Source organism: Hippoglossus hippoglossus, chromosome 17 (assembly GCF_009819705.1).
Source record: "Hippoglossus hippoglossus isolate fHipHip1 chromosome 17, fHipHip1.pri, whole genome shotgun sequence".
Taxonomy (NCBI): Eukaryota; Metazoa; Chordata; class Actinopteri; order Pleuronectiformes; family Pleuronectidae; genus Hippoglossus; species Hippoglossus hippoglossus.
In genome coordinates, this window is record NC_047167.1 from 11995540 (window position 1) to 12009086 (window position 13547).

Sequence of the window (13547 nt, forward strand, 5' to 3'; positions counted from 1 at the left end):
AATATCTAACATTAAGTGATACCTGTGCGGAGATGGAGCAGGAGGAGGGATGACCCAGGATTGTTGCTGCTGGTCTCTCATGGCCATGATCTTCTCCTGCTGCTGGGCCAAACGCTGCATTTCTGTCTGCAGGAAACCCAGTGACGTGTTCAGCCTCTCGATGGAGCGTGTGTATTCTGCAAGGTCGATTTCTCCTGGAGCCACACCTGCATCGCCACATTAGATACACAGGTCAGTGGGTTGAATAGTGATTTAATCAGAATCATGCGCTTTAAAGCATCAATGGATGATACCACTGAGAAATGCACGTTGTCCGTACTGCTATACGCTTTTTATTTAGCACGGAAACAATTGGCTGATTGATTGATTTATCCACTGTTTTCCAAGGCCTCAAGATAAAGATACAATCCCACAAAATAAAAGCTGAATATTTGGCTATTTTTAGCCAAAACACCAAACATGTCCTGATTCCAGGTTCCTCGATGTGAGGATTGGTATTTTCTCTATTTCACAGTCACTAGCTGCTGTCAGGGGTCACCCACCTCCGCCATCCTCACAGGGGGATTTCGGAGCTGCTCCGTCTGGTTTGCATCTCTCTGCCCGATCCATGCTGCCCTGGTCGCTTTGCTTTAAGGGCGTGAGCAGCTCGGGGGAAGGTGTTTCTGCTCCGCCTGAGCCGGGGCTGAGGGGGGCGGTGACTCCTTTCCTCCTCACCACATTCAGAAAGGCTGTTCTGCCCATCCTCTGGCGATGGCGAGTAAAAGCTGCCTCCACCTGGACAACGTGACGAGAACGACGTGATGTGAGTATTTGCATTTCAAGATATATTTTGGCCATCTCTCTTACCATACCCCTGTTGTACCTTCTTCTTCTGGGCTTCAATGGCTCTGCGTTTTTCCTCCAGCTTCATCCTCAGCTGGATCATCTCTGAGGCTATAACGTGGGATGGGTCTCTGGGGGAAGGCGTCACTGGGGAGGGAGATGTGATGGGCAAAGGAGGTGTAGAGATCTAGGAGAAAGTGCAAAGATCATTTATAAGAATTCATTGTCAACTTCAAATTACACTGTGATAAAACGTGTTAAAGAACAAATGACAGTATAAGTCACAAACCTGTGAAGGGATGTTTTTCGTTAGTTGTGTGTACGGTCCGTTGAGATCTGTGCTCTCTGGCGTGGTTCCTCCACTACTCCTCCCCTCCAGCTTTCTGAATTTTTGCTCTGCGAAGCTCGTCATCCGCACCATGCCTCCTCCAGAGCCGGCAGGGGACGAGGAGGGGCTGAGAGTGTGAGATCTGTGGAGTATGGGTGCCGAGCTGGGGCAGGGGTGGCTTCTGTCACCTCCATCTCCCATCTCACTGTCAGGATTAGTGTCACCGACTGCCTTGGTCCCTCCTTCCGTGCTCTTCGTCCTCTCTGGCTGCTCGGGGAGGGGGCACGACCTGATCATGGTCTCGCAGTCTGGGTCTATGTCTGAATAGTCTCTCAAAGAGGAGGAGTCCTCATCCAAGCTCTGGATGTCCTCTGTCCTCACATGGATGCCCGTGTCAACTTCATCGGTGGACAAGGAGTTGGCGTCGTGGTCGTTCAGTCGAGCCTTAGCTGACTCCAGGTCCTCCCCTTGACCTTGGGCCCCTGGTGGGTCCGAAGGCTCCGCACTGTGGAGAAAGAAGCAACTGTCTCCGTCCCCCACACCCAGGCTAGCATGAGGCCTTTCTGTGTCGTGGATAATCTTCAGGGCCTCCTCAATGCTCGGAGGGGTCGATGGGCTGATGTGGCCGCTGTGGTTGCTGTCTGGGAGGTCTCCATTGGAATACCTAGAGAGAGATACGCGTAAAATAAAGTTATACTCTCAAGGTTAAAGTTTACTTTTGTGTGTGTTTGTCTAAACTATAAACTGACGATGTGAGAGCAACAGAGGAGCAGCACAGAAAACACAGACACTAGCATTGATTTAACTACAGTGTGTACCTGAATATATCAATGAATCAAGTTTTATTTATTTTGCACCTTTCAAAATTATTCAAATGCAAAATAAAAGTGCTTTACAGGTAACATAGGATTTAAAAAATGCATTGAAAAGGAGTGACACATTCAGATGTAGAGACTAATGAAGGCAATCAATAATAGAAAAGACAGCAATAAGAGAAAGTTCAGATAATAAAAGAATAAATAAATACAAATTGCTAAGTACTACAGAAAATAAATTATACTAAGATTTAATTATATCAAAAATAAATAACGATCAACACAAAAAATTTATTAAAACAAAATAGAATAAAATAGTTTATAATTTAAACAAATAAAACCATACAATTATTAAACATTAGGTACAGCCAGCTCCTTTATGCCATGAGCTACTCTGCACATTGCAATCAACATGAAGTCACATAGAATTATAAAAAGCCTTCTATTAATTTATGAGGAGACATTTTTAGGAGAAACATATTGTCTCTTTGAATGGATAATATAGATATTTAGAGGAGAGATGTTTTCTTATTATTTTATAATCATAACTCAACACATCCCTCTCTGCTCTACCTGCTTTGGTTCTTGAGTGAGAATGTGTTGTTGCGCCCCAGGGGTTTGTGGGGGGGGAAGTCCTCCTCCTCCTCCTGTATGTGTCTGCCCTGGCCGTTGACACTGACGGGGATGAGGGAGAGGTGGCGCTTCATGCCTCCTCGGGGTGCATAGTGAACTTTGAACCCAAGGCCGTCACTGCTGGCCGAGCGCGTCATGCCCCGGAGGGAGGGGCCCTCGCAGGGCGGCACCGTCGGGTCTCCGTCCAGAGGGATCTCGAAGGAGATTCCACGAGAGGAGGAGCTGAGGGTGGAGGAAACATTTAGGGAAACAGCAGACCAATTAAGATATGTGGGTCAATGAATGGATAGATTTCATGTACTCACCGTTTTTCTTTGGGCCACGTCCCGACACATCCATCCATATAGGACATGGAGGTAGATCTCTTCATTATACCTGTTGCAGAGACAGAGTAGTTCCATTGACTTTACGTATCCAGTCCTAACCAGACATTAACAAACACTGCAGTGAGAGTATCAAGTCCAGATTTTCTCTCAGTGAGTCTGAACTTTCTGCCCTAAATCTCAACTTCTGGACTTTTATAACCTCCACCAAGGAGCTTATGCTTTCATCAGTGTCTGTCTGTTATTTAGCAGGATTGCACAAAAACTACTGAAGGGATTACCAGGAAACCTGGTGGAAGGACGCAATATGGGTCAGGAAATAACCCATTAGGGAGCGGACTCAGGATTTTTTACTTTTCTCCTTCTTTGACATTGTGAGAGAGGGTGTTTTTCAACATTTCCTTTGATTTCTCAGAAAATATTTCATGGACCTTGATGAAAAAAATCTGACTGTTATTTATGCGTGTGTAAAAATCCGGATCTAGTGAATTTAAATGTGGTTTCATAGGGGAGACTTTGGGCCTTGACGGAGTGCCATTCTATTTCAAGTTATAGTTTTACTTTATCAATTATACAGTATAGTTAACAAGTCCCATTTTTCAAATAAATGATTAAAATACAATAGGACAGCATGAAAGCTACTGCATGGTGGTAAATTATCCACTAGAGGGCATCTGGTTTCAAAACAAAACACTTCCACTGCTCTGTGCTCATTCCCCCTAATAACTGCAAATAGAGGTGAGAATGTAATTTCGTCAAATTTCCTCAAACAGTATGTATGAGCCAATTCAAGAAAGCAGAGGAAACACTTCCTCTTTAAAAGCTGTGTTGCAAAGAACAGTGATATCAAGGCTACTGCTGTATTTACGAGAGAGGGATAAGAACTAGTCCAAATTAGGATTGTGACGTCTCTGAATCACTATAGATACACAAACAACCATTGCTTTGACCCGAGTGCTTTTTATCCACACTTTGATTTTGCCTTGGCAACACAGAGATGTAAACTATATCAACTTGAATTTCCGTTGAATAGTCAATAAGTAGAGAATAGATTTGTCCACAATCTAAGGGATTATTTACCCTCAACAGGGATGTTCTCTGGACTGTCAGGTCTGTCTTCATAGCTCTGTTTGACTGGACTGGACACAGGAGCCATGTTCTTGGAGGACACCGGCTCACAGGCTGCACAGGAGAACAGAAAGATGTCAAACATTCAATTCAGTGTTAAGGTGCAACTTTGCATTTACTAGTTGAGTTAATGAACTGAACTAATGAACTGCATGCGATTATTGTATTATACCGTCAGGGTCGAAGACTCTGGGCTGCACAAACGAGGGTTTAACCACTTCAAACCACCAGAAGAGCTCAGCCATAAAGACCAGATAGTTACTCTGCAAGGACACACACACACACACACACACACACACACACACACACACACAGACATTTATTCATTTGTTGTTATTTATTCATGACATTAGCAGTTTTGTCTCTACAAGATGCAACACCGGCTACGACAGCACCTTGACGGATCCGTGAGGTCATAGCCTGCAAACTGTTGCTAGGTAACAGGCTCAGGTGTGAGTGTGAGTGTGTTTGTGTAACTGAGTATCTGTACATTCATTGTGTGAGTTGTTTAATGTCAAACCCATACGGCTCTTGAAAGCTTCCAAACCACCATCTGGAGTTTAGTTTAAATCTGTCACATGTGCACAGTTGGATGTACAAAGCAGAGAATGAGTGACTCACATCGATGATAAATGCATATGTGATATAAACAGAGAGAAAGAGAGAGAAACACACCGACCAGTTCTTTTTCTTTCTAGTTTAGCTAAAAAAAGACATAACCACTAAAAGAGTTCTACTCCTATATAAAACTGCTGCACACACACACACACACACACACACACACACACACACACACACACACACACACACACACACACACACACACACACACACACACACACACACACACACACACACACACACACACAGATTAAGATTCTCTAAGCAGTACGTTTGTGGTGAATGGGCAGAATGCCAGAGCCTTTAGTTGCTCTCCATGACCAATTCTATCCTTTCTGTCCCCTCCTTTGCCTTCTTGTGTTATTACAGCACTCTACCGTCTATATACAGACTATAAATAATGTGAATGCAAAAGAAAGCAAGCACAAGTCTGAAAACAGTCTGCTGTGTTGTTTTAAAGGCTGGTACGTCCCAGTCAGCTTGGGCCGTGACTTGAATCCAAATGTTTGTACCCACGCTCTCTGCATACTATTTACCCACACTGGCTCTGCTGCCTCTACAGTCGCAGATATGCTCTGAAAGTTGTACAGTAAGGCTTTTATTAATCAGAGACAAATGTGTGCGTGAAACGGGGAGAGATCTCTGCCTGGGGACTGGGTGAATCAGCAGTTGTGTTGTTTCCAAAGTTCACAGATTTTGTTGTTTGATAAACGAAAAAATAAAACAACAGCAGGGGGGATCCGGAGGGGAGAGGAACAAGAGAGGCAGGCGGAGAGGAGACGGGTCAGGACTGAGAATCTCCTCTGAGCAGAGTCTGTCCTCTGTCTGAGTGAGAGAGAGAGAGAGACTGGGAGGGTGGCAGGGTGGGCCTGCGGTGTCTATACCAGCAGCAGCAGCAGCAGCAGCAGCAGTGCACACACACACACACACACACACACACACATACAAACTGTCATAGTCGTTTAATTTGGAAGTGAAGAAAATCTCACTGAAGCATGATTTTTATGCCCATGCGAATACGCGCACGTGCGCGCGCACACACACACACACACACACACACACACACACACACACACACACACATCCATTATTAAACTTTTCCTTGCATGACTCATTTTTGCCCGTTTGTAATTTCCCACTCTCCCTATTCCCAGAAAAACTCCTTCTTCTGACTCTTTCCTCTGAGTCCAGGATATAAAAACAGCACTTTCCCCCCATCCCCTCCACACACATTTATACGTTGATATTTAAATACTGGTCTCCCTACCTTTATGGATGCATGTGCATAGAGCATGTCCTCCAGGCTGAAGTGGCAGCAGTGGTTGAGGTTGTTCTTGCAGAACTCCTGCACCAGCTGGAGGTTGTACAAACTGTCAGCCAGTGACATGGTCTCCTTGAGGCAGATATCTGCTCAGCCAGGGGAGTTGTCACACACATACATGAGGGTGGGTCGACAGAAAAGGCCAGACAGGAAGACAAGGAAGAGATAAGGCACAGTTTCAAAAAGAATAGAGGACAAAACTGCCCTACTTCTCCCACTGGAATTTGAACAGCAAGATAGTTTGAGTCACGCAAAATCCTTGAAACAATACATTAACCAAGTTTTCAAACTGCCTTTTGGATGAGTCATCAGGATTTCTATCTCCTGACGTCACTGTGAGGACGGCCCATGTGTGTGTAGGATGTCAGACGGGAGGGAACAGGAAACCAAACTTTACAGCACTTTTCATCACTGCGCTTCCTTTATTTTAAGATGAAATTAAGTTACCATCAAGAGCAGGAGATCTAAATGAAGTTTAACCCACTTCCACATCTGGTGCACATGTGTTCGAGCAGTCTGTGAACTGCAGGCGATCCCAGGAGCCTCAAAGCACCGACACGAGAATTGTTTACGCTCGAAATAGCAGCCGGCTACTCCTCCAACGGTTCTCCGTCACACAGCCCTCTGACCAATCACAACCCGACCCAGGGCATTTTTAGAAAACAAGGGCGCAGGCGAGGGGAAACAAGTCTTTGTTTCCCTGCATCTCGCTCTCCTCGCCGTCCTGAATCCTCCTTGCTTTACAACATCTCTCTTTCTTTATTCATCATCCCTGACACATATTCGATTTAACAGAATACAGAAAGTCAAAGCAGGGTCAGTCGTCAGTTGATTGTGTTGTAGATGTAGTCTGTAAAACACTGTAAAGCTTCACATAATACTGCCAGACAAGGGCAAACGGATGACAAATACTCTTTGTTTCGGGCACCCAGTTCAAATGTATGGTCCCAGTTACAGCAGCGGTGACAGCGGAAGACAGCGTCCTTTGTGCTGAGACTGAAAACCATTGTGGTCACCTCATTGAATGCCATTCAGAACTGACGTTGGTCTTGTGTGTTTACATGTTGGAATAAATACAATAGAAATGGGTGTGTGTGTGGAGAGTGAGAGTGGGTGCGGCTACAGACTGACCCTACCTTCCAGTCTGATGGCCTGTGGGCAGTAGAAGTGCAGCAGGGCGGTCAGGGCGCAGCCGTCTGTGTTGTCCTTCAGAAGGTTGTCCACCAGGGGGAGCGATGGAGCGCTCCGCTGCTGGCCATACTCCCTCCTGTAGCGAGCCTGGAATGAAACCATGGCAACGACACAGACATCAGCCATATGTGTCATCGGGCTGCAAACATCTGCAGACACACGTTTAACGTGTATATATCCACATCACCACGTACTACATACTCAAATCACACACACACACACACACACACACACACACACACACACACACACACACACACACACACACACACACACACACACACACACACACACACACACACACAGTCATGCACACAGTTTGTAAGTACGTGTTGTTTTAAGGAATTTCAAACACAGGGTGGGATTCAGGCTCAGCTCAAAAACTGCAGATTAAATTGATCATGCAAATATTGAGACACAACATCTGGAACGACGTCGTCGTCTCAAATGTAAAAGATTTTTAAAAAGCATTCATAACATTTCACAGTTTTTTCTTTGAGGGGTGGTTAGCGTTCTAGATGGAGAGCAGGGAACAAAACGCATGCTGGCAAATTAATGGTTTTTACTATCGCACATCTACTGCACACTGAGTCTCTCTAAGCCTCCATTGTGGCGCTGTAGCAGACGCTGCATGAGATTTACAGTTTAATATTAATCTGCAGTAGTGCATCCTTCCCGTCTGCAGGTTTTCTGTGCGTCTCTCTGGGCCTGCAACAGCCACCGAGACCACGCATGTCTTAAGGGCATCGGTGCTCCCAGTCTGCCCATAAACACACCAGTGGTGTCACATTTTACAACACAGCAATTCTCTCTGTCTGACAGCCTCGCAGTCTGCGTACTCAGGGACAAAATGTTCTCCTTCATTTTGGTTTGGTTTGAGTTCACACAAAACGTTACATATAACTTGCCATGGTAACTATGGATACTGAGCCTGTGTCATTAGATTCAAATAAGTTTTTCACTGGAAAATCTAGTGTTGATATAATCATGCTGCTGGATTGTACTTGCTCTTCCAGGTAGATGTTCCTACTGTGAGAGGGAACCAAGTTCACAGCGTCATGGATCAGACTGCGAGGACCAGTGTTGGGGTAGGACAGGGCAGGGGTGTCTGACCAGTGTGTGATGGGGGCTCAGGGCCACATGCACGGACAAACAAGGGGCGGTGGAAGGTGGGTGTTGCTGCAGGTTTGACATTAAATGGAGAGGAGGTCAATTGGGATGTTTGAGGACTTCCTTATAATGGTTGGACTTACTGGTACTAATCTCCAGTACCATTTGCTTGGAGACTTGATGGTGGATGATGATTGGACAACAACAGGAAAGAGTGGGAGAGGCATTAGGCCAACAGCAGGGACAAATAAAAAAAGAGTCACTACTACAACTGAGTCTGGAGGATAAAAGGAAAAAAGTAAACAGTAGAGTGAACTGAGAAAGTGCATTTCAAATGTTAATCAGTTAATGTGTCAACAGTGTTGGAGCAACTGTTAAACGATCTCTGGACATCTGGCTGCCTATTTACCAAAAGACTAATTCATTTAAGGAGTGCAAACCAGCCTGTGGGATTGGTGGCTGGAACAATACCTGGACTTGTCGAATATGGAACGGGCAGCCTGTCTGCTAGAAGCGTCTGGACGATTGCTGGGACCCTGCCTGAAAGTTGACTGCTTGATCACACAGTAAATAATAAATGATTCAAATTATATAAAACTGCTTGAAGGTGCAAGAAAGAATGTATGTTGTAAGTTCTGCTTCTGTTGAGTTTTGGTGCCTTTGTTTTATACAATCGATTGATAACAAGAGAAAAATGCATCTGTTTTTAAAGAGATGAGGTTGTTTTACTAAGAAAGTAAAGCCCTGATAAGAACATAATAAGTGACTGTAAATCTCACCTAAACACAAGGAGATCAGGAAAATGAAAGTACCTGAACGAATCTGTACACACAGGAGTCTTTGACTTTGGATTGTAATTAAAGCTTGTACCAAACATGGAGACAACAAACAACAGGATTCACCCTCTGGGAACCACGAATGACTGAACTCTTTCCCTGTTTATAGGGCCCCAGTGCTATCATGGCTGGTCTAGAGCAGGGATATCCATGCAAGATGTTCTAATTTAAAACAAAACTTTCTCGTGAGTCATTGTTCTAGCATGTTTACAAGTCTGTTCCACGGTCAGATTTAAGACTCAGTGATGTGATGTAGCTAATTGTGCACTGTGTGCAATCCTTTAAAAAATGTGAAAGTTAATCGTTATTGAAATCTGTAGAACGTTTCTTGAGATAAAATGAAAACTAATACACAAAACAATAAATGGGACGTAAAAGTCAAACATCCCTTATGGAAGTAATTAAAGTAAAAAAAAAAGTTTCCACTCAGCACCTTTTGTTCGGCACAAACATTCACACAGTGTCCACATGCAAAGATACTGAGCTCTCAGTCACAAGACCTCAGTTGAAGATTTTTCACACCATCCCAGAATAGACTAAATTCACTGAGAAGGGTCTTGTGCTTAACCATTAGTGTGTTTCACAGACGTGTGTGTGTGTGTGTGTGTGTGTGTGTGTGTGTGTGTGTGTGTGTGTGTGTGTGTGTGTGTGTGTGTGTGTGTGTGTGTGTGTGTGTGTGTGTGTGTGTGTGTGTGTGTGTGTGAAATCATCTTTGAGTATGTCCTGCTCGGTGAATAGACTTCTGTTGGAGTTGATAATGCAGAGAGGGAGCTGTGTGATGGAGCATGGAGAGCAGCTGACTGACACTGAGCGAACATCGTATTCCTCACACTCCTTAAAAGACGCTGTTGTAACTTGTTGCCTTTGACAAAGTCTGGGTGTGTATATGTGAGTCAGTGACAAACCCAGTGTATATCATCAGCTTACAGAAATACCACAGAGAGGCAGTGATCGTATGTTACTATAACAGACTATAAGCAGGATCAAATAAACTCCCAAAGCCGATAAAAGCTCCTTCTTAACTGATTTAGCTGCTCATGACATCCCGATGCTCGCTGAGGAACTATTTTATTTTGCCTTGCATGACACACACTCACCGTATGAAACAGGGCAGCCAGTTTACACAACCTGTTTAACGGTTTAATCTATGATAATAAGTGTTGTGGCTCCACCACTTTGCTCCAGAGTTGAATATCTCAATTTCTAACTTTTCTTTATTCACTGTTTACCAGAACATGAGTCCTACTGTCCTCATACACTGTACATTATATTTTTCATATACCATCATAGAATATGCCCAATACCATGCAGTTTGACCAAACACCACTGTTTAGCACTAATTAGCAAATGTTATATGCTAAACTAAAATGGTAAATGTTACACCTGCTAAACGTCAACATAGTACCTTTGTTGTGGTGTTAGCGTTTAGCATCTAACTTGACAGCTCCCCAAAAGTGAAGCCAAATCCTCTTGATTGCCCCCTAGTTGCTGGCTGCAGTATAGGTCATAAATCCCTTTTTTATGGTTTCAATTAGTTATTAGATACTATTAAAGTCTCATGAGTGGCAGCTGATTTCATCCCATTTGTCTCCGCTGATTATTATGTGACTGTGTACATACACACGCAGTGAGATAATATTCCTTTTTTCCATTTCAAAACCTTTAACCTCATGTCAGAATTGTAAGCACACAGAACCGAGGCAGGGGTCGTGACCTGAGAAGGCAGCGTGCTGGAGCTTCAGGGTTAAGTGAACTGAGGTGGACGGGAGCTGGCTGCTGTGTGTCTGTCCCACTAGACTGCCTCGTTTCACATGGACCTTACATAACGACGAGGCCTGCAGGACGACAACACTGTCTCTGTCTGTCACTGGCTCTTTAGCTACAGCTGACAAAGTTCCTGAGTGTCCGTCTCCACATCCCCCCCCCACCCTGGGGTCATTTTTCCATTTTCCCTCTCTCAGATTATTCCTCCTCTCTTTCTCCCCTCCTCCGCCCGGGACGTTTTTTGCTCTCTTTCCTGTAACAGCAGTGTCACGACTCTTGCCAACATTTCTCTGCCGCTGGTCTGTGCTCATCTGTTCCTCTGATTTACTGAGCGCTGTGTGCTGTGCTTTGTGCATGTGTACATTTGATGTGTCTGCATGTGTCTCGCATAGAGGAAGACATGTGGCCATCATTGACAGATAAGAATCGAAATCAAAATGCAAACAATTTGACTAAAATTAAAAAGCAAAACAGATAAAGACGTTAAGGAAAAAACAAGTCCTGTTCTGCTGTTTTCATTGCTGGTCAGTCTTTAAAACTTTTTGTCTGATCTATGCCCCATCCTCTAACATGGAGGAGGAGGGATTCATGACCTATACTGCAGACAGCCACCAGGTGGGATCAAGAGGCTTTGGCTTTGCTTTTGGGGATTTTGCCGATTCATTTTTCTGCTGGTATTGTATGTACCTATGCATAAAGGCTATTTGCATAGGGATGGATAGCACTGTCATACATCTAGTCTAGTTGTTTCAGTTGTTATGCTAAGCTCAGCTAACTGTATCCTGTGCCGTGACATCATTATTTGTGTACGGACATGAAAGTGGTATCAATGTTCTCATCTGACTCTCTGCAGGAAAGTGGAAAGGCGTAGAGTCTTTTTCAAAATGTCAGACTTTTGTTTTCCCACTGACTGACGTCTCAGAGTCTAGTGTTGCAATGTTTGCGTTCTTACTTTGTGTGTTGCTGTGTTTGACTCCTGGACGGAAGTCTCTCTCAGCTTCTGCTCCTCCACAAGGATGTCTCTTAGGTGTTCGTTCACCTTGGGAGAGAGAAAGAAAGAGAGAGAGAAAGAGAGAGAGAGAGAGAGAGAGAGAGAGAGAGAGAGAGAGAGAGAGAGAGAGAGAGAGGGAGAGCGAGGGAGGTCAAATTTCACATTTTTGTTGGACACAGAGGTTGAATGGTGAGTTTGTGGGCAGAGGAGAAACTTGAACATGAGGCTCATACAAGAGGCTCTTCACATCAAACTAAAATATTTCAGCACCCCCTCTGCCCATTAACGTCTACTGCTAATTATGACTGCAACCTAATATGCCATCACTCGATGTCATCACTTTCAAATCAAGCAAAACGAAAAACAACTTCAAAGTTTACTCTAATGATAGTAAATTCTTCTTTAAGAAGCCCCTTTTTTACAATTACTCTTCTGTTTTCAGGAGTTTGTTCTAAACACTGATGCAACATTTTGGCCTGAGGGTGCTCATTGTAGAATAGAGCAGGAAGCACATGAGCACCTTCAGAGAGGAGTGTCAGTAATCACTGTATGTTTGAATGATGAGTTCATATCATGCTGGCGCTTGTGTCATTAGTTTAAACAAAGTTAAATCAACATAATCTGTGTCAAAACTCAAAGTCAGTAAAAGTAAACTGAGGAAATAAACTTAAGACACAATCACAGAGGTTTAGCTACAACCGGAGGCAGTCAGGCAGTCAGGCTGTTAGTTGAGGCAGTTATCTCTCGGTAATCTCTCCGACATGATTACACATGCTTGGTGCCAGTTCTCAGGGCAGCTCTCTTGGAAACACATTGGAACCGGTTTTGAACCAGAAAAGAAGGAACCGAGCTCTGATACACTTTCCAGCAGCTTGTGTGATTTCTTTAATCTACAGTCAAACAAAGAACCGTGTGTCAGATAAAAAGCCGCCAATGTACCAAGCCTCAAGGATGTGCACTGCTGCTGCCCTATGTGGGGAGAGAGCACATGTCTCTGTGGTTTTTTGTAAACACGAATGTGCCTCTGTTTGTGTGTGTGTGTGTACCTTATTTATCCAGGTGGTGATAGCATCCTCGGTGTCATAAGGCAGCTCCTGGAGGTGTCCGTCACCGCGTGAGGGTTCAGCGGAGGAGTACCGGTTGATGCAGGACATCACCCGCTCCACACTCACCATCTCCACGGTGTACGCCATCATCAGGGTATCAATGAGCGCCAGGTGGGAACTCTGCAGAAACACACAAGAAGATAGAGGGAGAAGATGAATTCAAATACACATCTAAAAATGTCCCCACTCTTTTTCCATAGGCATCAAACTGACATTTACTGCACATTATATTGTCCGTCAGCTGGTCTACACTTTTTGGGTACGTAACTATTAAAACTGACAAATTCCATTCGACAAAAAAGGGTTGAACAAGAGTTTTACTGTCTAGAAAATAAATATCAACCCAGCGCAAACGGCCTTTATGTCTGCAACTACATGGCGGCAATTATGATTTAACAACACTAATTTAACAACAATGGCACTCTAAATCACCCAATTCCATTTCACGCATCGTATCTCCATGTTTACTACTATATACATATTTAAGTGCAGTGCAAAGATATGCATATAAATATACTACACGCATGCAGAAACAGCAGAAAACTAGTATAGAAACTC

The 13547-nt window shown here is 44.1% G+C and overlaps 1 protein-coding gene across 2 annotated transcripts in view; it reads right to left on the minus strand.

The window, feature by feature from the left end:
• Positions 1–13547, minus strand: part of camsap2b (calmodulin regulated spectrin-associated protein family, member 2b) — a 33015-nt gene that overhangs the window by 6719 nt on the left and 12749 nt on the right. For both annotated transcript variants that reach the window (XM_034614742.1, XM_034614743.1), the window contains exons 3-14: positions 12930–13109; positions 11845–11931; positions 7128–7269; positions 5938–6077; positions 4222–4312; positions 4002–4103; positions 2904–2973; positions 2539–2820; positions 1112–1814; positions 863–1009; positions 543–774; positions 23–206 (exon numbers count right to left, since the gene is read on the minus strand). In XM_034614742.1, the coding sequence (XP_034470633.1) occupies positions 23–206; positions 543–774; positions 863–1009; positions 1112–1814; positions 2539–2820; positions 2904–2973; positions 4002–4103; positions 4222–4312; positions 5938–6077; positions 7128–7269; positions 11845–11931; positions 12930–13109 (2360 nt within the window). The remainder of the gene's footprint in view (positions 1–22; positions 207–542; positions 775–862; positions 1010–1111; positions 1815–2538; positions 2821–2903; positions 2974–4001; positions 4104–4221; positions 4313–5937; positions 6078–7127; positions 7270–11844; positions 11932–12929; positions 13110–13547) is intronic.